Raw genomic sequence first — 26,264 nt, 5'->3', positions numbered from 1 at the left:
GTTTGGGGCATATATGTTAATATGTTATAACATATTATGTTTGGGACATAAAATGTTTGTAAATATAATATGCTTAGATGCAAACATGTATTAATTTGCAAATAGCCTATAAACATATATGAGTTTAGAAAGAGAGACCTAGAGAGTATGCTGCATGTAAAATAATGGAAGTAACCAATTGGCGTCTTAAAAATAGATCCACACAAAGAAAATTTGATTAAAATTTGTTACCAGCACTGTATGCTCTGAGGTGAAACATAATATGTTTGAAAATACAAACAATATTTTGTTTGGACCAGTCCTGAAAATATATATGCTTGAAGCAAAATGTGTGTGGGGTATATGTTACAGAGGCGATTTTTTTTTTTTGAGGGTGTGGGTGTTAGCAACTTAAGTCCATCGTCGGTGGTGGATATCACAAAAAAGGTTTATCACAATAATTCACTCAATTCGGTACAATAAAATTGTTTCATCTATAAAAAAAATAAATTTAATCTCTTAATTTTTTTTAGTTCAATTCCAGCTCTTAGACAATTCGAGGAATACCACCTTGGGATATTTCCAACTCTTGATAACAAGGAAATACCACAAATTGATCAACCACCAAACAACATCCAATAATATAACCTATAACCATCCTAATATAAGGATTTTGATAGAGCTTAGGAAAATAAGACCAAATGACAATTCATGTGTGGTCCATCGTTGGAGCCTTGCTAAACTTTACAATGAGACCATGGCAAAGCTAATAGGATTTTAGTTGGACCATGACTACAGGAAATGAAAACTGGCAATTATTTCCACACTACCTAAGGCATTAATGACAATTTGATGGGAAAATCGAACTAACAAGAGTCAGAAATCTACGAACCCAGTACCCCTGAAGAGGGGAAGTGCTAAAATACAGTATTCGAAGAAAACAACAACATAAATGGGCCATTTGGGTGGCCTTAACTGCAGTCAAAACGAAACCATAGTCATGTGTACAAAACAAAAACAATGGAGGTGCAACTTCATGGAACATTAGCACACAAGATGGACATTTCCATTTATATATATTAAGCCAGCACTGAAGACTTCATCCTCCCTTAGCTATTCAGTAGTTACTAGCATAAAGCTTCAGTAGATGCTGTGGTAGGCAGTCACTGAACTTACAGTCACTTCATCACAGATCGAAATATTGAAAGGATATTTTACGCCAGCCGGCAATACAAGAGCCCCCACCCACTCTCCCATCATGAATGCCAATATGATACGCTGCAAAAATTGGTTTTGTGCCCGCAACAATAACAATGACTATGCGGATGTATTGTTTGGAGACTCCAATAAGGCAAGCAGCTCCACCACCTCACCACAGCAGCAACAGACGGCGACTACGACAACATCATCAGCTGGCGCCATTACAACAATACCCCCAACATCCAAAAATGATACAACAATAACAACAACAAATGCAAACATGACAAGGCAATACCATCAGCCTGTCAATGGGAAAATACCTACGGGAACCGGAAATATGGGAAACCACACATCTGCCTCAGCCTCAGGTCATGTTGGTAATGCCGTAGGTGCTGTCCCAGGAGGAACGGGTGGTGCAAGTGGTAGTGGCAGTGGATCACATGTTGTTACATTTCTCGATGATGTGCCAAGTGGCAGTAATGGCGTTGTCAATACCACAACACGTTTGATGAACCACTCCGACCTGCATTCATCTGGCCAGGAGCATCATCACTTAGCCGATGATTTAGATGTCATGGATGATGACTTTATTGCTAACCATGTTGTCAGCTCGTCCTTGTTATGCGACGATACATTGCCAGGATCAAAAAATTGTTATCGCCTAGTGATACTGGGGTAAGTTGCTTGACATGTAATAATCTGACGATTAAATGCATTCCAAAAATTTACATAAGGGTTATATTAAAATTCCGCAAAATTCCACACTGAAAAAATTCCACACAGTACAGTAAAATATACGATAGGAACTTTGCGGGGAATACACGCACAGAAAAGACATGGTTACCGCAGGTACGCAGTAAAAAATGTATTTTGGTTTCAGTGACGAAATTAATTGGTGCAAAATGTTCCAATTGAAACTGCTTCAATCTCGGAAATGATTGTGTCAATCATTACGACCAATTAAAAAATTAATTGATCCACTTAAAAATGTAATTAATCCAATTGATTTTTTAATCAATTAATTTCTCAATTAATTATTGATTAAAATTTTAGTTGACAATATATTGGAGATATTGTTTTCTGTGTATCTAATGCATTATTATTAAAATATATCGATAAGAGCCCATGACATTGTCAAGGAAATGGACATTCATCATCAACTGGGGTTGATACAATTAAATAGAAACGGAGTTCGATGTTGGAATACTACATGAGGTATCTGTAAAAAAAAAACAAGTAAGAAAGTCTAAAGTCGGGCGGGGCCGACTATATTATACCCTGCACCACTTTGTAAATCTAAATTTTCGATACCATATCAAATCCGTCAAATGTGTTGGGGGCTATATATAAAGGTTTGTCCCAAATACATACATTTAAATATCACTCGATCTGGACAGAATTTGATAGACTTCTACAAAGTCTATAGACTCAAAATTTAAGTCGGCTAATGCACTAGGGTGGAACACAATGTTAGTAAAAAAATATGGGAAACGTTTAAATCTGAAGCAATTTAAAGGAAACTTCAAAAAATTTTATTTATGATTTATCGCTCGATATATATGTATTAGAAGTTTAGGAAAATTAGAGTCATTTTTGCAACTTTTCGACAAAGCAGTGGCGATTTTACAAGGAAAATGTTGGTATTTTGACAATTTTTGTCGAAATCAGAAAAACATATATATGGGAGCTATATCTTAATCTGAACCGATTTCAACCAAATTTGGCACGCATAGCAACAATGCTACTTCTACTCCCTGTGCAAACTTTCAAATAAATCGGAGTTAAAAATTGGCCTCTGTGGTCATATGAGTGTAAATCGGCCGAAAGCTATATATTGGAGCTATATCTAAATCTGAACCGATTTCAACCAAATTTGGCACACATAGCTACAATGCTAATTCTACTCCCTGTGTAAAATTTCAACTAAATCGGAGTTAAAAATTGGCCTCTGTGGTCATATGAGTGTAAATCGGCCGAAAGCTATATACTGGAGCTATATCTAAATCTGAACCAATTCTAACCAAATTTGGCACACATAGCTACAATGGTAATTCTACTCCCTGTGCAAAATTTCAACTAAATCGGAGCAAAAATTGGCCTCTGTGGTCATATGAGGTAAATCGGCCGAAAGCTATATATTGGAGCTATATCTAAATCTGAACCGATTTCAACCAAATTTGGCACACATAGCTACAATGCTAATTCTACTCCCTGTGTAAAATTTCAACTAAATCGGAGTTAAAAATTGGCCTCTGTGGTCATATGAGTGTAAATCGGCCGAAAGCTATATACTGGAGCTATATCTAAATCTGAACCAATTCTAACCAAATTTGGCACACATAGCTACAATGGTAATTCTACTCCCTGTGCAAAATTTCAACTAAATCGGAGCAAAAATTGGCCTCTGTGGTCATATGAGGTAAATCGGCCGAAAGCTATATATTGGAGCTATATCTAAATCTGAACCGATTGCAACCAAATTTGGCAAACATAGCTACAATGGTAATTCTACTCCCTGTGCAACTAAATCGGAGCAAAAATTGGCCTCTGTGGTCATATGAGTGTAAATCGGGCGAAAGCTATATATGGGAGCTATATCTAAATCTGAACCGATTTCAACCAAATTTGGCACGCATAGCTACAATGCTAATTCTACTCCCTGTGCAAAATTTCAACCAAATTGGGGTAAAACTCTGGTTTCTGGGACCGTATTAGTCAATATCGGGCGAAAGATATATATGGGAGCTATATCTAAATCTTAACCGATTTCAATAAAATTTGGCACACTTGACTATAGTACTAATCGTTCTTCTTGTGCAAAATTTTAAGCAAATTAGGGTAAAACTCTGGCTTCTGGGGCCATATAAGTCCATATCGGGCGAAATATATATATGGGAGCTATATCTAAATCTGAACCGATTTCTTCCAAAATCAATAGGGATCTATTCTGAGCCAAAACACATACTTGTGCCAAATTTGAAGTCGATTGGACTAAAACTGCGACCTAGACTTTGATTACTAAAATGTGTTCACGGACAGACGGACAGACGGACATGGCTATATCGACTCAGGAGCCCATCCTGAGCATTTTTGCCAAAGACACCATGTGTCTATCTCGTCTCCTTCTGGGTGTTGCAAACATATGCACTAACTTATAATACCCTGTTCCACAGTGTGGAGCAGGGTATAAAAAAAAACAAGTGTATACAGCCGTAAGTTCGGCCGGGCCGAATCTTAAATACCCACCACCATGAACCAAATATTAGGGTTTCCTATGAAATTTCAGGAGGGCTTGAGGACTTGAGGACACTTCCCGTAGATAAATTTAAAGATTTTACCCATGATTTAAAGATTTTACCCATGAAGACTATATCAGATTCTGGATTTATAAGAACCATTTTTGTTTGAGTTTTAGATGAATCATTAACATCACTTGTAAGTGTGCGAGAAAATTATAAAATAATGTCTTGATTTTAAATCTTAAGTCTGTAGATTTTCACCCGAGGTGTAAAATCTGGAAATTTTACATTGAGTTTAAAGCAATATTCACGATCAGTGCGCCTTCTGTACCCTCAAGAATTGAAATCGGTCTATATGGAGGCGTTACCAAAACCGATACTCACCGTTTTTGGCACAACTTTTTATGGTCCGAGAATACCTCTAGATTTTCAATTTCAGGCAAATTTGATGAAAACTACGGTTTCTATAAGCCCAAGAAGTAAAATCGGGAAATCGGTCTATATGGGGACCAAACCAAACATGTATATACAGCAGTAAGTTCGGCTGGGCCGAATCTTAAATACCGAATCTTAAATACTAGTTTCCTTTGAAAATATCAGGAGGGTTTGATGACAGATATTTTCCCAAGCAGATCAGTTCAACCAGTACGCTTCCCACTGATAAATGTAAAGATTTTACCTATGAGGACTAGATCAGATTCTGAATTTATAAGAACCAGTTTTTGTTTGAGTCTTAGAGGAATCATAAACATCTCTTGTAAGTGCAAGAAAATGATGAAAAACGCCTTGAGTTGAAATCTAAAATCTGTGAATTTTCATCCCAATTATTTAAATGACTACGAGAAGTAAAATATGGACGTTCAGCACGTTTAATTGTAGTTCTAGAATCGGTTTATAAGGGGGCTATATCGAAAACTATACCGATACTCAATACACTGAAAAAAATATTGTCGTGAGGTCAAAGATTTTATGTCTTTAAAATACGAATGTAAATTTTGCTTAGCATAGAAGACGCATTTCTCTCATATAAAGTTTTTTTCATTGTCCAAAAGTCGATAAACTTTTCACTGAAGTCGTATTGTCCTTATAATTAAGTGATTTCACATAAAAATGGGTATCATAACATGAAAGAAAAAATGTTTGGGCTAAGGTCAATTTGAATTTAATAATTCAGAAAAATTCTTTAAATTTAATGAAATTGTCTTTAAATTTGTTGTCTTTTTGCATCTTGACTACAAAGCAAAAAATCGTTCAAATATAGGACATGTTTTTCAACACTTTATTTTAAAGACGTTTTTACTTGAAACATAGCATAATTTCTACTGAAAGTCGAGTCTTAATTAGGAAAATAAAGTTGTCGTTAACTCGTTTTTAAAGGACTTTAATTGCATACGACGAAAAAAAGCTGAAAAAGCGAAAAATTAAAATTTGCTTCCTGGAAGCAAGTACACAAAATCAAAATTTAAAAGAGAATTGTGTCCTAAAATTATCCTTTGTTGAATTCTCCGCGTCTTTGGCTCCGAATCAATACCAAAATTTTTAAAGTAAAGACAAAATCTTTGGAACCGGGCATGCTTTTTTTTCAGTGTATATTCGGCACACCTCTTTATGGTCCTTGGTATTGGATAAAAACTACGGATTCTAGAAGCCCAAGAAGTAAATCTGGAGATCGGTCTATATGGGGCCTATATCAAAACATGGACTGGTACTCACCATTTTCGGCACATCTCTTTATTTCCTAGAATACCTCTATATTTTCAATTTCGGGCAAATTGGATAAAAACTACGGATTCTAGAAGCCCAAGAAGTAAAATCGGGTGATCGGTTTATAAGGGGGCTATATCAAAACATGGTCCGATAATCGCAATTTTCGGCACATCTCTTTATTTTCCTAGAATACCTCTAGATTTCCAATTTCAGGCAAAGTGGGTAAAAACAACGGATTCTAGAAACCCAAGAAGTCAAATCGGGAGATCGGTCTATATGAGGGATATATCAAAACATGGACCGGTACTCACCATTTTTGACACACGTCTTTATGGTCCTAGAATACCTCTAGATTCCAAATTTCAGGCAAATTGGATAAAAACTGCGGATTCTAGAAGCCCAAGAATTAAAATCGGGAGATCGGTCTATACGGGGGCTATATCAAAACATGGACCGATACTCACCATTCTCGGTACACTTTTTGATGTTCCTAAAATACATCTAGATTTCCAATTTCACGCAAATTGGATAAAAACTACAGTTTTTATAAGCCCGAGACAAATCGGGAGGTCGGTTTATGTGGGGACTATATCAAAACTTGGACCGATATAGCCCATCTTCGAACTTGTCTTGCCTGAAGACAAAAGACGAATCTGTGCCAAATTTCAGGATGATAGCACCATTATTGAAAGCTGTAGCGTGATTACAACAGACGGACGGACAGACGGACGTGCTTATATCTTCTTAGAATTTCTCTCTGATCAAGAATATATATACTTTATATAGTAGGAAATCGATATTTCGATATATTACAAACGGAATGACAAACTTATTATACCCCGTCACTATTCTATGGTGGTGGGTATAAAAATGGGCCGATACTCACCATCAAATGGACAGACACACCTCTTTATGATCTTAAAATACCTCTAGATTTCCAATGTCAGGCAAATTTGATAAAAACCTACGGTTTCTATAAGCCCAAGACCCCAACTTTGGAGGTCAGTTTATGTGGGGATTATGGACTGAATAGTCTTGACCTGCCTGTACACAAAAGACGAGTTTGTGCAAAATTTCAGCACAATTGCTTCAGTATTTAAGACTGTAGCGTGATTACAACAGACCGACAGCCAGCCAAACAGACAAACGGACATGGTGATATCGTCTTAGAATTTCTCCCTGATCAAGAATATATATACTTTATATAGTCGGAAATCGATATTTCGTTGTGTTACAAACGGAATGACAAACTCACGAGAACTATTCCCCCGTCACCATAGAATGGTATAATAAATTCTTGCGATTTGCGATTCCGAATTTCGGAACATGGGGATAGACTTAAAATTTAAGTCGATTAATGTCTCGGGTAGGAACACAATGATCCTCAAAAATTATATGGGAAAATTTAGATCTGAAGCAATTTTAGGAAACTGCGCAAAAGTCAAAATTTTACTTCTACAAAAAAATTTGTCAGAATTTTACTTCTATAGAAAATTTTGTCAAAAAAAGAGTAAACCAACAATAACAACCAAAACGAATGAAGGCAGAGGAAGCACGCTCAAAAACAAATCCAGCCAACTACATTTAAATCGATGATTTGAATTGGCAAAGGAAAAGAGATATGCTTGCAAATTTGTTTAGGCAGTGGCCGACTAGCAAACCTTTTTTCGGAAGGTTCAAGTGTAGTTCACTTTGGTGTGAGTGAATTGCCCGAATTTATTCTGATAACTGGTTGATAGTTTTGCTGCTGCAAGTAGAGAATGCTGATGAGGAATGTGGTAATTCCGAAACAGCTGTACATCCATAATCTTGCAATCTATAGGGCTTTGCCCAAATAACAAGCATACTTTTCCTCTGTTGGTTAAGCTACACTTGTAGTTTAGTCAATGCATGGTTTTAAGCTGAAACCAAAAACAACAATAAAAATTTTATTTCTAAAGAAAACTTTGTCAGAATTTTATTTCAATAGAAAATGTTTTCAAAATTTTATTTCTTTAGAAAATTTTGTTAAAATTTTATTTCTATAAAAAATTTTGTCAAAATTTTATTTCTATAGAAAATTTTGTCAAAATTTTATTTCTATAGAAAATTTTGTCAAAATTTTATTTCTATAGAAAAATTTGTCAAAATTTAAGTTCTATAGAAAATTTTGTCAAAATTTTATTTATATAGAAAATTTTGTCAAAATTTTATTTCTATACAAAATTTTGTCAAAATTTTATTTCTATAGAAAAATTTGTCAAAATTTCATTTCTATAGAAAATTTTGTCAAAATTTTATTTTTATAGAAAATTTTGTGAAAATTTTATTTCTACAGAAAATTTTGTCAAAATTGTATTTCTATAGAAAATTTTGTCAAAATTTTATTTCTATAGAAAATTTTGTCAAAATTTTATTTCTATAGAAAATTTTGTCAAAATTTTATTTCTATAGAAAATTTTGTCAAAATTTTATTTCTATAGAAAATTTGGCAAAATTTTATTTCTATAGAAAATTTTGTCAAAATTTTATTTCTATAAAAAATTTTGTCAAAATTTTATTTCTATAAAAAATTTTGTCAAAATTTTATTTCGCATCGCATCGTCTTTGAAGACGTATTAATAGATCAGCTGGATATATTGGTAGCTTTTGCAATACTTTTTGATGGTTTAATGTCCAAACATGTAAATTTGGTTAGAAATTTAGTTACAATAGCCCGAATAGCCGCTTCATTGGGTCGATTAAACGAACCAAAAAATGGAAGAAGCGCCTAATGAACATTCCTAACAGAGCGCGCATGCACTCAAAAAAATATTTACGTGATATTAATGATTACGCAACCTAATTTTAGGATGCGAAATTTACAAAATATTAAGGACAAATTTCTCTAAAATAATGAAATTGTAATTAAAATAAAGTTTATAATCTTTGCTTCAAAATTTTTTATACCCTCCATCATAGGATGGGGGTATATTAACTTTGTCATTCCGTTTGTAACACATCGAAATATTGCTCTAAGACCCCATAAAGTATATATATTCTGGATCGTGGTGAAATTCTGAGTCGATCTAAGCATGTCCGTCCGTCCGTCCGTCTGTTGAAATCACGCTAACTTCCGAACGAAACAAGCTATCGACTTGAAACTTGGCACACGTAGTTGTTATCGCTGTAGGTCGGATGGTATTGAAAATGGGCCATATCAGTCCACTCTTACGTATAGCCCCCATATAAAGGGACCCTCAGATTTGGCTTGTGGAGCCTCTAACAGAAGCATATTTCATCCGATCCGGCTGAAATTCGGTACATGGTGTTGGTATATGGTATCTAACAACCATGCCAAAATTGGTCCACATCGGTCCATAATTATATATAGCCCCCATATAAACCGATCCCCAGATTTGGCTTGCGGAGCCTCAAAGAGAAGAAAATTTCATCCGATCCGGCTGAAATTTGGTACACGATGTTGGTATATGATCTCTAACAACCATGCAAAAATTGGTCCACTTCGGTCCATAATTATATATAGCCCCCATATAAACCGATCCCCAGATTTGGCTTGCGGAGCCTAAAAGAGAAGAAAATTTCATCCGATCCGGCTGAAATTTGGTACATGGTGTTGGTATATGGTCTCTAACAACCATACAAAAATTGGTCCACATCGGTCCATAATTATATATAGCCCCCATATAAACCGATCCCCAGATTTGGCTTGCGGAGCCTCAAAGAGAAGAAAATTTCATCCGATCCGGCTGAAATTTGGTACACGATGTTGGTATATGGTCTCTAACAACCATGCAAAAATTGGTCCATATCGGTTTTTAATTATATATAGCCCCCATATAAACCGATCCCCAGATTTGGCTTGTGGAGCCTCTAAGAGAAGCATATTTCATCCAATCCGGCTGAAATTTGGTACATGGTGTTGGTATATGGTCTCTAACAATCATGCAAAAATTGGCCTACATCGGTCCTTAATTATATATAACCCCCATATAAACCGATCCCCAGATTTGGCTTGCGGATCCTCAAAGAGAAGCAAATTTCATCCGATCCGGCTGAAATTTGGTACATGATGTTGGTATATGGTCTCTAACAACCATGCAAAAATTGGTCCACATCGCTTCATAATTATATATAGCCCCCATATAAACCGATCACCAGATTTGGCTTGCGAAGTCTCCAAGAGAAGCAAATTTCATCCAAGCCGGTTGTAATTTGGAACATGGTGTTAGTATATGATCTTTAACAACCGTGCCAGAATTGGTCATATCGGTCCATAATTATATATAGCCCCCATATAAAACGTTCTCCAGATTTGACCTCCGGAGCCTCTTGGAGGAGCAAAATTCATCCGATCCGGTTCAAATTAGGAACGTAGTGTTAGTATATGGTCGCTAACAACCATACCAAAATTGGTCCAATCACACAAAAATTGGTCCATATCGGTTCATAATCATGGTTGCCACTAGAGCCAAAAATAATCTACCAAAATTTTATTTCTATAGAAAATTTTGTCAAAATTTTATTTCTAGAGAAAATTTTGTTAAAATTTTATTCGGTTCATAATAAAATTTTCATCATTTTCAAAATTTTATTTCTATAGAAAATTTTGTCAAAATTTTATTTCTATAGAAAATTTTGTTCAAATTTTATTCGGTTCATAATCATGGTTGCCACTCGAGCCACAAATAATCACCAAGATTTTATTTCTATAGAAAATTTTGTCAAAAGTTTATTTCTATAGAAAATTTTGTTAAAATTTTATTTCTGTAGAAATTTTTGTCAAAATTTTCTTTCTATAGAATATTTTGTCAAAATTTTTATTTCTATAGAAAATTTTGTGAAAATTTTATTTCTATAGAAAATGTTGTTAAAATTTTATTTCTGTAGAAAATTTTGTCAAAATTTTATGTCTACTTTGTCAAACTGAATTCTATACGTATTGGATCGATCTTTTTTGATTTAATTTATACCACGTATGGACTTCCATACAATTTAGAAGATGGTGTTAGGAGGTTTTAAGATACCTTGCCATCGGCAAGCGTTACCGCAACTTAAGTAATTCGATTGTGGATGGCAGTGTTTAGAAGAAGTTTCTACGCAACCCATGATGGAGGGTACATAAGCTTCGGCCTGGCCGAACTTACGGCCGTATATACTTGTTTTTATTTTCGGCATATATTTTCGTATAATATATTTTGTCCATTAAAAATCAACAAAAAATTAAATATTCTCATAATTTGCAATCCCAGCGGAAATGAAATTTATTTTTATTAATTTTAAATTTTTTTATTAATTTTTTTTTTTTTTTTGTAAAATGTAAGTGTCCAAAATTTGCACTTAAAATAGCCTGATTGCGTACATTCTAATACTTGTCCACAACGACTGCATCGGAAGTAGAATAAAAACATTGGGGGATCCCAAGATGCGCTTTAGAAGAAATGTTTGTGGACTTGTCCAAAAGAACTGAATCGGGAGTGGAAAAAATCATTGGTAGTTCCCACGATGCGCTTAGAAGAAATATTTGTAGACTTGTCCAAAAGGACTGCATCGGAAGTTGAAAAAAGTCGATGGGGGATTCTGGTATGGGCTTTAAAAGAAATGTTTGTGGAACAACTTCCAATTTTTTTTGGCTGGGCAGGTAAATATTTTTTTTTTTCAGTGCACATGCCCATTGGGTGAAAAATTTAATTTTCATTAGTTTGTACTTTTTAATAGATTTTCAATTCCTATTTTTTCGGACATTTAATGGTCCAAAAATTTCAATTCGATTTTAATCGGCCAAGTAGCGTATTTTTTAAGACTCGTCCAAGAGAACTTCATCGGAATTGGAAAAAAAAAATGATGGAGGATTGCGGGATGATCTCTAAAAGAAATGTTTGTGGTACAATTTCCAATTGGTTTGTGCTGGGAAGTTCACAATTATAAAATCCTCATAGTATTCTCTTACACTTTCATCCATCATAATTTTATTTATTCCATGTAAAATAAAAATATATTTTCATTATATTATAATTACAGTGTTAATCTATGAGCTCAGAAACTGCATCTAAGCATTGCCAAGAGTGCTAGTAAAAATATTCTATGTTTTCTAGTTAATCTCGTATGATATAAGAGTTTTAAACCTAATCAGTTTGTAATAGAAGTCACCTAAGAGGTATCAAAAGAACATTTACTGGTTGTGGATATCCTGCATCATGATACTAATAACGATGAACTAATTACATCTCATAATTGATTTTAAAATCGCTTGTATATCATAAAGAAAATTATTTTGAAATTGAATTATCCCATGATGCATTTAACCAAAGCTAAGATAATATGGCAAATATACGAGACAGATGGTGAGGATTAATTCAGTTTGCTGCTTTCTTTTCTACAAACAAGGCAGAATCTTATGAGGCCCCCACCATGGATTTCATACAAAAGTTCTACTGAAACACTGCCACCCACAATCGAAGTACTTGGTTTGTGATAACAGTTGTCGATGGCAAGGTATTTAGAGGCTTTTTAAAAATATATTATAAAATATGATTTTTTAGCTATTATCTTTTTGTTTCACTGTAAAACATCTACGGCTTGGTCTATATTTTAACAATGAATAGTCTTACAGATGGACAACGCTTGCAAATTATTGCATTTTATTATCAACACACTCAAAAAAAGTTTACTTGGATCCAAAGATTTTGACCTTACCTTAAGGATTTTGGTATTGATTCCGAGCCGAGGCTTCTTTAAAATCAAGAAATTGTTTAGCGACCTATCTGGCTTTAAATCTAGGACCAATAAAATTAAAATTAGGATACAGATCTCATTTATCAAATTTTAATTCTCTTTTCGCGGTTAATTAATAAAGGTACTCACGTACAAAACATGCCAGTTAAAAAATCCAAATTACAACGTATACTTCAATTTAAAAAATGTTTTCTTAATTACAAAAAAACTTTAAACCAAATACGCTAAATCCTCAAAATAAATCTTGGCCTATATTTGAAGCGTTTTGTATCTTAAATCTAAAGTTTCAATATTTCAGTTAATTTAAGGACAACTTGTTTAAATCAAAAATGTGTTTATTTTTTACTTTATGGAAAATTAGCCTTAGTTCAAATACATGCGACTTTAATTTATAAAATGTGTGTCTTAAATTTAATGAAAAACAAGTATGTACGGCCGTAAGTTCGGCCAGGCCGATGCTTATGTACCCTCCATCATGGATTGCGTAGAAACTTCTTCTAAACACTGCCATCCACAATCGAATTACTTAAGTTGCGGTAACGCTTGCCGATGGCAAGGTATCTTAAATCCTCCTAACACCATCTTCTAAATTGTATGGAAGTCCATACGTGGTATAAATTAAATCAAAAAAGATCGATCCAATACGTATAGAATTCAGTTTGACAAAGTAGACATAAAATTTTGACAAAATTTTCTACAGAAATAAAATTTTAACGACATTTTCTATAGAAATAAAATTTTCACAAAATTTTCTATAGAAATAAAAATTTTGACAAAATATTCTATAGAAAGAAAATTTTGACAAAAATTTCTACAGAAATAAAATTTTAACAAAATTTTCTATAGAAATAAACTTTTGACAAAATTTTCTATAGAAATAAAATCTTGGTAGATTATTTGTGGCTCGAGTGGCAACCATGATTATGAACCGAATAAAATTTGAACAAAATTTTCTATAGAAATAAAATTTTGACAAAATTTTCTATAGAAATAAAATTTTGAAAATGATGAAAATTTTATTATGAACCGAATAAAATTTTAACAAAATTTTCTCTAGAAATAAAATTTTGACAAAATTTTCTATAGAAATAAAATTTTGGTAGATTATTTTTGGCTCTAGTGGCAACCATGATTATGAACCGATATGGACCAATTTTTGTGTGATTGGACCAATTTTGGTATGGTTGTTAGCGACCATATACTAACACCACGTTCCTAATTTGAACCGGATCGGATGAATTTTGCTCCTCCAAGAGGCTCCGGAGGTCAAATCTGGAGAACGTTTTATATGGGGGCTATATATAATTATGGACCGATATGACCAATTCTGGCACGGTTGTTAAAGATCATATACTAACACCATGTTCCAAATTACAACCGGCTTGGATGAAATATGCTTCTCTTAGAGGCTCCACAAGCCAAATCTGGGGATCGGTTTATATGGGGGCTATATATAATTAAAAACCGATATGGACCAATTTTTGCATGGTTGTTAGAGACCATATACCAACATCGAGTACCAAATTTCAGCCGGATCGGATGAAATTTTCTTCTCTTTGAGGCTCCGCAAGCCAAATCTGGGGATCGGTTTATATGGGGGCTATATATAATTATGGACCGATGTGGACCAATTTTTGCATGGTTGTTAGAGACCATATACCAACACCACGTACCAAATTTCAACCGGATCGGATGAAATTTGCTTCTCTTTTAGGCTCCGCAAGCCAAATCTGGGGATCGGTTTATATGGGGGCTATATATAATTAAAAACCGATGTGGACCAATTTTTGCATGGTTGTTAGAGACCATATACCAACACCATGTACCAAATTTCAGCCGGATCGGAGGAAATTTTCTTCTCTTTGAGGCTCCGCAAGCCAAATCTGGGGATCGGTTTATATGGGGGCTATATATAATTATGGACCGAAGTGGACCAATTTTTGCATGGTTGTTAGAGACCATATACCAACATCGTGTACCAAATTTCAGCCGGATCGGATGAAATTTTCTTCTCTTTGAGGCTCCGCAAGCCAAATCTGGGGATCGGTTTATATGGGGGCTATATATAATTATGGACCGATGTGGACCAATTTTGGCATGGTTGTTAGAGACCATATACCAACACCATGTACCAAATTTCAGCAAGATCGGATGAAATATGCTTCTGTTAGAGGCTCCACAAGCCAAATCTGAGGGTCCCTTTATATGGGGGCTATACGTAAGAGTGGACCGATATGGCCCATTTTCAATACCATCCGACCTACAGCGATAACAACTACTTGTGCCAAGTTTCAAGTCGATAGCTTGTTTCGTTCGGAAGTTAGCGTGATTTCAACAGACGGACGGACGGACGGACGGACATGCTTAGATCGACTCAGAATTTCACCACGACCCAGAATATATATACTTTATGGGGTCTTAGAGCAATATTTCGATGTGTTACAAACGGAATGACAAAGTTAATATACCCCCATCCTATGATGGAGGGTATAACAAGTATATACAGTAGTAAGTTCGGCCGGGCCGAATCTTAAATACCCACCACCATGAATCAAATATTAGGGTTTCCTTTGAAATTTCAGGGCGGTTTGAGGACAGATCAAGCAGAGCAGTTCAACCAGTACACTTCCTGAAGATAAATTTAAAGATTTTAAATACGAAGACTATATCAGATTCTCGATTTATAAGATTTGATTTGAAATCTTAAATCCGCAGATTTTCAACCGAAAAGTAAAATCTGGAAATTTTACATTGAGTTTCAAGCAATTTTCATGATCAGTGCCCTCAAGAAGTGAAATCTATCTATATGGAGGCATTATCAAACGGACCGATAAAAACTTAATCGGATACACGTTTTTGTGAGCCTAAAATACCAGAATATTTACAATTTCAGGCAAATCGGATAAAAACTACGGCTTCTACAAACCCAAGGAGTTAAATCGGGAGATCGTTCTTATGGGGACTATACTAAAATATGGACCGATATTCACTGTTTTCAGCACACCTCTTTATGACCCAAAAATATCTCTAGATTTTCAATTTCAGGCAAATTAGATAAAAACTACTGTTTCTATAACACCAAGACCCATAATCGGGAGGTTGCTTTATATGGGTGCTATACCAAAACATGATCCGATACTCACAATTTTTGGCACACCTATTTATGGTTCGAAAATACCTCCAGATTTCCAATTTCAGGCAAATTGGATAAAAACTACGGTTTCTATAAGCCCAAGAAGTAAAATCGGGAGATCGGTCTATATAGGGACTATACCAAATTTAAAATTTCAGGCAAATTGGATAAAAACTACGATTTTATAAGCCCAAGACCCCATATCGGGGGGTCGGTTTATATGGGGACTATATCAAAACCTCGACCGATATAGCCCATCTTCGGACTTGACCTGCCTGCAGACAAAAGACGAGTTCGTGCAAAATTTCAGCACGGTCGCTTCATTATTGAAGACTGTAGCGTGATTACAACAGACAGCCAGACAGACATTCATACAGACAGACAGACAGACGGACAGACGGACATGGTTATATCGTCTTAGAGTTTCTATTTGATCAAGAATATATATACTTTATATAGTCGGAAATCGATATTTCGATGGGTTACAAACGGAATGACAAACTTATTATATGGTGGTGGGTATAAAAAACGAGGCATAACATAAAAAAAATATTTTTTTCTTATTATACCCTCCGCCATAGGATGGGGGTATATTAACTTTGTCATTCCGTTTGTAACACATCGAAATATTGCTCTAAGACCCCATAAAGTATATATATTCTGGGTCGTGGTAAAATTCTGAGTCGATCTAAGCATGTCCGTCAGCCCGTCCGCCTGTTGAAATCACGCTAACTTCCGAACGAAACAAGCTATCGACTTGAAACTTGGCACAAGTAGTTCTTATTGATGTAGGTCGGATGGTATTGCAAATGGGCCATATCGGTCCACTTTTACGTATATCCCCCATATAAACGGACCCCCAAATTTGGCTTGCGAGGCCTCTAAGAGAAGCAAATTTCATCCGATCCGGCTGAAATTTGGTACATGGTGTTAGTATATGGTCTCTAACAACCATGCAAAAATTGGTCCACATCGGTCCATAATTATCTATAGCCCCCATACAAACCGATCACCAGATTTGACCTCCGGAGCCTCTTGGAAGACCAAAATTCATCTTATTCAGTTGAAATTTGGTACGTGGTGTTAATATATGACCTCAAACTCCCATGCAAAAATATAAACCGATCCCCAGATTTGACCTCCGGAGCCCCTTGGAAGAACAAAATTCATCCGATTCGGTTGAAATTTGGTACGTGATGTAAGTATATGGTATCCAACAACCATGCAGGAATTGGTTCATATCAGTCCATAATTATATATAGCACCCATATAAACCGATCCCCAGATTTGACCTCCGGTGCCTTTTGGATCTGGTTGATCCGTTCATCCGATCTGGTTGAAATTTTGTACGTGGTGGTAGTATATGATATTCAACAACCATGCCAAAAGTGGTCCATAGCAGTCAATAATCATACATAGCCCCCATATAAACCGATCCCGAGATTTGCTTCTGGAGCCTCTTGGAGGAGCAAATTTCATCCGAAACAGTTGAAATTTGGTACATTGTGCGAGTATATGGCCGTTAACATCCGTGCCTAACTAGGTCCATATCGGTCTATAGTTATATATAGCCCTCAGATAAATCGATCCCCAATCACACAAAAATTGGTCCATATCAATAATTGTATATAGCCCCCATATAAGCGACCCCCATATATCAATTCTGGCTCCCTACGTATCGTGCAAAAGTCCATATCGATTTGAAATTATTTGTAGACTTACCTACACATACTTTTTTTGTCCAATGTATACCACGTATGGACTAACTCACAATTTAGAAAACGATTTAAGATACCACAACCCATGTAATTCGATTGTGGATGACAGTCTTTCGTAGAAGTTTCTACGCAATCAATGGTGGAGGGTACATAAGATTCGGCCTGGCCGAACTTACGCCCGTTTATACTTGTTCGGCTTTATGCTTGTTGTAAATTTCGGAATTATTGGTTAATTATATACATGCTAGGATTATCACCTATTAAGCAGTAAGTTAATAGAATTTTGGGACGTGATAACACGCTTGTACTTTTAAGATAGAAACAGTCATAAACTACAGTCTATTACAGGTTTGTGAATGCTAAATTTAATTAAAATAAAACCTCATAACACATATGTATGAAATTACTTATTTGTAGGTAATTATGTATATCTCCAACACTGGTCTTGTGTTGTTACATTAACAAGAAAATACTTTTAATTTCGGAAGGGTAATTATCTGCTAGGTACTAGTAAATGCCATGTGGGCTTAATTCATTTTTTCTGTCCTGCCAAAAGAGGACTATTTAGTATATGGAATACAGTGAAAGAAATGTTTTTGTACATTTAAAGATTATTATTAATTTCTTAAATAGAAAGGAGGATGGGAAAATGAACGACTTCGTACCAAATGTTGCATTTAAGGGGTTCGATACATATACGTTATTTTTATACCCACCATGGCTAGGCTAGGCTAGGTATAATGGCACTTAGACTATTCAGTCCATTGTTATACCACAGTGCTGAACTTCTCTCTAATCACTGAGTGCTACCCGATTCGATATTAAGCTCAATGACAAGCAGCGTTGCCAGAATTGTTTCACCAAAAACCGCTAGATTTGTCCAAAAAAACTAGCCAAAAATGTTAAAAAATAGCTAGAAAAAAACTAAATTTTTTTGTATCAAAAGTCACATTTTTGATTGAAATTTAACAAACTTAAAGGCTTTATTTCACTTAAAATGCATATTATTTTAATTGTATTCATTTTATTTCCATTTCTGTGAGACTGTAAGAAAATCTATGTCATAATAGCTCTGTTTGCGTAATCGATACATTTTGATTACTATCAGAAATTTTTACTGGAAGTCCTTCATTTATATTTCCTAGTAAAAACTTTTTTCCCGGTAAACTTGCAATTATCAGCTGGTTAATCATCAACAAGTCCAATGTCACATAGAACTGTATTAGAAAATATCAATATCTTTCGTTTTAACTGAATTAATGATAAATTCGTGAACGTATACACTTCTACTAATATTACCCAAGAGAATAAAACACATTCTAACTGTCTTGCAAGTTTATACTGAATAACTTTTATTCGAAAATTTCCCATACAAACCTATTGTCCAATTTTCGTAGATGTAAATCCACTCCATTAATAAATAGCAGATTTGTTTTGATCCTATCACTACGAATTTTTTATTGCATTTTTTTTTTGATGTTAAAAAAAATAATACCACATTCAAAACTTTATTTCCTTAATTATTTCTATGTTCGGCTCCAAAGATTTTGTACACTAATGATTTTGGTATTGATTCAGAGTCGAATTTGAATATATTCGTTTTTTCAGCTTTTTCTTCATGAGCTATCACAGTGCTTTAAAAACGTGCTAACGACAACTTAAATTTCCAAATTCAGACTAAAATGTTGAAAAACCTCTTCCATTTTTTAACTCTATTTTGGTTTGTGGTCAAGTTACAAAAACTCCACAAATTTAAAAACTTTTTAATTAATTTTAAGAATTTTTAGAATTGATAACAATTTACCGACAGTTTATATAAGGAATTTGTATGGTAATAGTAGATTTAAAGTTTACGATAACTTTTATGAATACGAGGAAAAAACTTTACAACAAGGTGTATTTGCTGCAAAAATGCCCGCATAATGGCTGGAATAATTATTAAGGCTTCAATTGAGCTTTGAAATATGCGGAAAACCTTATTCTGGCAGCAAGACTTAGATAAAAACAAAGTTTTATCCATATTTCAATAGGAACATGTCGAAAATAAAAAAGCCAAAAATAGCTAAAAGGGTCATGAAAAAAGCCAGAAAAAATGCATTTTTTCCCGCTAAACGTCTTCAAAAAAGCCAAATCTAGCGGGAAAAGAGCTAAATTGGCAACGCTGATGACAATGGACCTACTTTTTATAGCCGAGTCCGAACGGCGTTCCACATTGCAGTGAAACCACTTAGAGAAGCTTTGAAACCCTCAGAAATGGGGGTAACATATAGATCTGGGAGATAAACCGCAGTTGCATATTTAAGAAAATTAAGGGGTACATGTCTATGGGTGCTTTGTGTCAATCTGACTATTGCTCATAGTCAATGTTGCCAGGGAAAATGTTCGGTTTACCCTACAAGGACAAAAAAAGTTTCCTACTTTCCCATACATTCACAAACAATTTTCCCTACTATATTTTTCGTTAAATTTAAAAAAAATTTACAAAACAAAAATAGTTCCAAGTACTTTATTATCTTAAAACATGAATATGCAACGTATATAACTTAGAATATAAATTTGTATTACCACCACGGTTGCCACAGTTGGTAGAATTCTACCCAAATTAGTAATCTTTTTTGTTAAATCTCTATTTTTAATTTTGGAAAAAGTTTCTATAAACAAATTTTTGTGAGAAATTTTTCTATAGAAATAAAATTTGAGAAAAAATTCCATAGAAATAAAATTTTGACAACATTTTCTGCAGGAATAAAGTTTACCACACATTGTTAAAGATCAAACCTTGCCGGCTTCTAATTTACCCCTCTAGAGCCCCCAAAATGAAAATTTTTATTACAAATTGTGTTGAGTGAAAATGTCCTACATTGTGTCCCTACGTCCCTACAAGACGCTAAATATTAGAAAAACCATACATATAGGGAATTTCCCCTACTTCTAGCAACACTGGCTGTGTTGATATTGCACCAACAGAGTTAGTATGCCACTAATATTAAGCCCATTATTAAAAAAGAGAAAATCGTTAAATTAGTGTGGGTAATAAATATAAATTTGTAAAAATCGAGCAATATTCTTATGTAAGAGCTACAAGTACGTATAAGTACGATCGGCTAGTACATCAAAATTTGAAATTTGAGTAACATTGGTTAATAAATAAGAGCCAAATTTGGGAAAATCGAGCGATACATATATATGGAAGCTATATCTAAATCTGAACCAATTTGCATAATATTTTGCGGGTTTGATTAATAACACAAAAGGTTACCTTGTGCAAGATTTGAGTAAGATCAGTTAAGAAATGAGGCCTGTACGGTCAAACATAAGGTTATTATGGGCGATTTTTTCAAAATCGGGTGATACATATATGGGAGCTATATCTACATCTGAACCGATTTCGATGAAATTTTGCACATATAGTTAGTACTATAGAGCACTGGATCTAGCCAACTTTTAGTAAGAGCGTTTATCAACCGCTCTATGGCAAAATTTGGGAAAATCGGGCTATACATATATATGGGAGCTATATCTAAATCTGAACCGATTTCGATGATTTTTTGCACATATAGTTAATGCTATAGAAGACTACATTTAGCCAAATTTGAGTACGATCGGTTGATAAACCGATTTCGATGAAATTTTGCACATATAGTTAGTACTATAGAGGACTGGATCTAGCCAACTTTTAGTAAGAGCGGTTAATAAATAAGGGTTCTATGGCCAAATTTAGAAAAATCGGGCGGTACATATATATGGGAGCTATAGCTAAATCAGAACCGATTTGGATGAGATTTTGCAGACTTGAAGGGCGATGGAAAAAATTACCTTTTGCCAAATTTGGTGACGATCCGTTTGAAAAAAAGCGCAACGTGACCCCATTTGTCGAAATCGGGCGATACATATATATGGGATCTATATTTAAATTTGATCCGATTTCTTCCAAATTCAATAGCGATCGTCCTTGTGCCCAAAAAACTCCCTGTACCAAATTTCATCAAAATCGGTTAACAATTGCGACCGGAATCCTGTGAACAACAAATACATGGACAGACGGACGGACGTACGGACGGACACCAAGCGCTAGATCGACTCAGGAGGTGATTCTGAGTCGATCGCTATATATTTTATGGGGTCTAAAATCAATATTTCTGATAGGCAAATTTTTTGGCCGATCGAACTTATTATACCCTGACCACTATGTGGTTTAGGGTATAAAAAAAGAGAAAATCGCTCAATTAGTGTGGATAATTAATCCAAATTTGTAAAAATCGAGCAATATTCTTGTGTTAGAGCTACAAGTAACATACGTATAAATACGATCGGCTAGTACATCAAAATTTAACATTTGAGTAACATTGGTTAATAAATAAGAGTATTATGGCCAAATTTGGGAAAATCGAGCGATGCATATATGTGTAAGCTATATGTAAATCTGAACCAATTTGCATAATATTTTGCGGGTTTGATTAATACCACAAAAGGTTACTTTGTGCAGAATTTGAGTGAGATAAGTTAAGAAATGAGGCCTCTATGGTCAAACATAAGGTTATTGGGGGCAAATTTTTCAAAATCGGGCGATACATATATGGGAGCTACATCTGAACCGATTTCGATGAAATTTTGCACAGGCCGTTAGTACTATAGAGGACTGGAGCTAGCCAATTTTGAGTAAGATCGGTTAATAAATAAGGTTTATATGGACAACTTTCGGAAAATCGGGATATACATATATATAGGAGCAATATCTCAATCTGAACCGATTTCGATGAAATTTTGCACATACAATTAGTGCTATAGAGGATTACATGTGGCTTACTTTGACTACTATCGGTTGATAAATAAGGGTTTTATGGGCAAATTTAGAAAAATCGGGCGGTACATATATATGGGAGCTATAGCTAAATCTAAACCGATTTCGATGATTTTTTGCATACATAGTTAGTGCTATAGAAGATTACATTTAGCCAACTTTGAGTACTATCGGTTTATAAATAAGGGTTTTGTGGCCAAATTTGGGAAAATCGGGCGATACATATATATGAGAGCTATATTTCAATCTGAACCGATTTCGATGACATTTTGCAGACTTGTAGGGCGATGGAAAATATATTTTTTTTGTGCCAAATTTGGTGACGATCCGTTTGTAAAAAAGCGCAACGTAACCCCATTTGTCGAAATCGGGTGATACAAATAACATGTATGGGAGCTTTATCTAAATTTGATCCGATTTTTTCCAAATTCAATAGCGTTCGTCCTTCTGACCAAGAAACACCCCGTATCAAATTTCTTCAAAATCGGTTAATAATTGCGACCGGAATCGTGTGAACAAGAAATACATGGATAGACGGATGGACGGACGGACACCAAGCGCTAGATCGACTCAGGAGGTGATTCTGAGTCGATCGGTATATATTTTATGGAGTCTAAAATCAATATTTCTGGTAGGCACATTTTTTGGCAGATCAAACTTATTATACCCTGACCACTATGTGGTTTAGGGTATAAAAATACTTGGATCAATTAATATTGTGATTCAATACTTTTTCTGTGTAGTATCCGGAGCCGGAGTCGGAGTCTGAAGATTTTGCTGGAGTCGGAGTCGTAAAAATTTTGCTCGACTCCGGCGAAACCAAATTTTTTAAAACACTTCACATTTTTGTAACTAAGCAAGTTTTTACGCAAATTGTTTTCCATTGCGTTATTCATTCGATCAATGTACAACACGATTGTAAATGAAAATCAACTTCCAATTACGGCTATCTTTTTATGTTTCCTAGAATGTTAGACTAGCAGATGGGCTGGATCGATCCATTTTAATGCCCATATCAATTTGAAATATTTCGAACAATCGATATTATTTTTATTTTAATTTTATTTTAAGGCCATATACATATGTGGAATATTGACAGAAAATTTTTTCAAAGTTGTTTTTATAGAAAATTTTGTCAAAATGTTATTTCTATAAAAAATTAATTCAAAATTTTATTACTATAGAAATATTTTTTTCTATAGAAAATTTTGTCAAAATTTTATTTCTATAGAAAATTGAGTTAAAATTTTGTTTCTATAGAATATTTTGCAAAATTTTATTTCTATAGAAAATTTTGCAAAATTTAGTTTATTACACAAAAATTTTTCCCAATTTTCTATTGATAATTTTATTTCTATAAAAATTTAAGTCAAAATTTTATTTCTATAGAAAATTTTGCCAAAATTTATAGTAATAGATTTTTCTATTAGAAAATTTGGTCAAAATTTTATTTCTATAGAAAATTTTGTCAAAATTTTATTTCTATAGAAAATTTAATCAAAATTTTTTTTCTGTAGAATATTTTGCAGAATTTTATTTACTACACAAAAATTGTTCTAAAATTGTATTTTTATTGATAATTTTTTCAAAATTTTATTTCTATAAGAAAAAATTGTCAAATTTTATTTCTATAGCAAATTTTCTCAATTTTTTTTTTTAATGATATTCAAAATTTTATTACTATAGAAATATTTTTTTTATATAAAATTTAGTCAAAATTTTATTTCTATAGAAAATTTAGTCAAAATTTTGTTTGTGAATCTTTTGCAAAATTTTGTTTTTGCTACAGAATTTTTATACCCTTCACCACTACTGTGGTACAGGGTATAATAAGTTTGTGCATTTGTCTGTAACGCCAAGAAGGAAAAGTCTGAGACCCATCGTTTAGTATACCGATCGTCTTCGAATTAAATTCTGAGTCGATTTAGCGATGTCCGTCTGTCCGTCTGTCTGTCTGTCTGTCTGTCTGTCCGTCTGTCCGTCTGTCTGTCTGTCTGTCTGTCCGTCTGTCTGTCTGTTGATGTATTTTTGTGTGCAAAGTACAGCTCGCAGTTTTAGTCCGATTGTCCTAAAATTTGGTATAGGGTCCTGTTTCGGCTCAAAGATGATCCCTATTGATTTTGGAAAAAATCGGTTCAGATTTAGATTTAGCTGCCATATATATTTTTCACCGATCTAGTCATAATTGGCGTGTATATCGAATATTTTATGAGTCTCTAAAAACTTGCAAAATATCAGCCAAATCGGTTCAGATTTAGATATAGCTCCCATATATAGCTTTCACCCGATTTACACTCATTTGCCCACAGAGGCCAATTTTTTGCTCCGATTTAGTTGAAATTTTGCACAGGGAGTAGAATTAGCATTGTAGCTATGCGTGTCAAATTTGGTTGAAATCGGTTCAGATTTAGATATAGCTCCCATATATAGCTTTCGCCAGATTTACACTCATATGACCACAGAGGCCAATTTTTTGCTCCGATTTAGTTGAAATTTTGCACAGGGAGTAGAATTAGCATTGTAGCTATGCGTGCCAAATTTGGTTGAAATCGGTTCAGATTTAGATATAGCTCCCATATATAGCTTTCGCCCGATTTACACTCATATGACCACAGAGGCCAATTTTTTACTCCGATTTAGTTGAAATTTTGCACAGGGAGTAGAATTAGCATTGTAGCTATGCGTGCTAAATTTGGTTGAAATCGGTTCAGATTTAGATATAGCTCCCATATATAGCTTTCGCCCGATTTACACTCATATGACCATAGAGGCCAATTTTTAACTCCGATTTAGTTGAAATTTTGCACAAGGGGTTGAATTAGCATTGTTGCTATGCGTGCCAAATTTGGTTGAAATCGGTTCAGATTTAGATATAGCTCCCATACATATGTTTTTCTGATTTGGACAAAAATTGTCAAAATACCAACATTTTCCATGTAAAATCGCCACTGTTTAGTCGAAAAGTTGTAAAAATTACTCTATTTTTCCTTAACTTCTAATGCATATATATCGAGCGATAAATCATAAATAAACTTTTGCGAAGTTTTCTTAAAATTGCTCCAGATTTAAATGTTTCCCATATTTTTTTACTAACATTGTGTTCCACCCTAGTGCATTAGCCGACTTAAATTTTGAGTCTATAGATTTTGTAGAAGTCTATCAAATTCTGTCCAGATCGAGTGATATTTAAATGTATGTATTTGGGACAAACCTTTATATATAGCCCCAACACATTTGACGGATGTGATATGGTATCGAAAATTTAGATCTACAAAGTGGTGCAGGGTATAATATAGTCGGCCCCGCCCGACTTTAGACTTTCCTTACTGGTTTTTAAATTGTATTTCTATTGATAATTTTTTCAAAGTTTTATTTCTATAAAAAATTTTGCCAAATTTTATTTCTATAAAAATTTTATTCAAAATTGTATTTCTATATATATGGTCAAAATTTGATTTCTATAGAAAATTTTGCCAAAATTTTATTTCTATAGAAAATTTCGACAAAAATTTTTCCAAAATTGTATTCAGTGAGCATACAATTTTGGAAAAATTGCTGCTAAGTCGAAAACTTGTAGAAATGACTCAAATTTTCAAATTTTTCAATGAATGAATCATAAATGCATTTTTGCGAAATTGTCATAATAATTATAAATATTTTCCAAATATTGCCCGAGTTTTGTAGACGTCTGATTTGAGATTTTATCAAAATGTAGATCTAAATACAAAGTTGTGCAGAGTATATTATAATCGGCCGCCCGACTTTAGACTTTC

The 26,264-nt window shown here is 34.2% G+C and overlaps 1 protein-coding gene across 1 annotated transcript in view; it reads left to right on the top strand.

Annotated features, from left to right (window-relative positions):
* Positions 1 to 518: 518 nt before the first annotated feature.
* The window catches only part of LOC142234284 (GTP-binding protein Rhes), a 59,288-nt gene continuing 33,542 nt past the window's right edge, over positions 519 to 26,264 (top strand). Inside the window, exon 1 of the mRNA XM_075305376.1 lies at positions 519 to 1,854. Within this exon, the coding sequence (XP_075161491.1) occupies positions 1,238 to 1,854 (617 nt within the window). The 5' untranslated portion in view covers positions 519 to 1,237. The remainder of the gene's footprint in view (positions 1,855 to 26,264) is intronic.

The sequence above is a fragment of the Haematobia irritans genome, chromosome 4, assembly GCF_050003625.1.
Source record: "Haematobia irritans isolate KBUSLIRL chromosome 4, ASM5000362v1, whole genome shotgun sequence".
In the NCBI taxonomy this organism is placed as follows: Eukaryota; Metazoa; Arthropoda; class Insecta; order Diptera; family Muscidae; genus Haematobia; species Haematobia irritans.
Note: the sequence above shows the minus strand (reverse complement) of the source record. Positions and strands in the feature narration are given on the sequence as shown.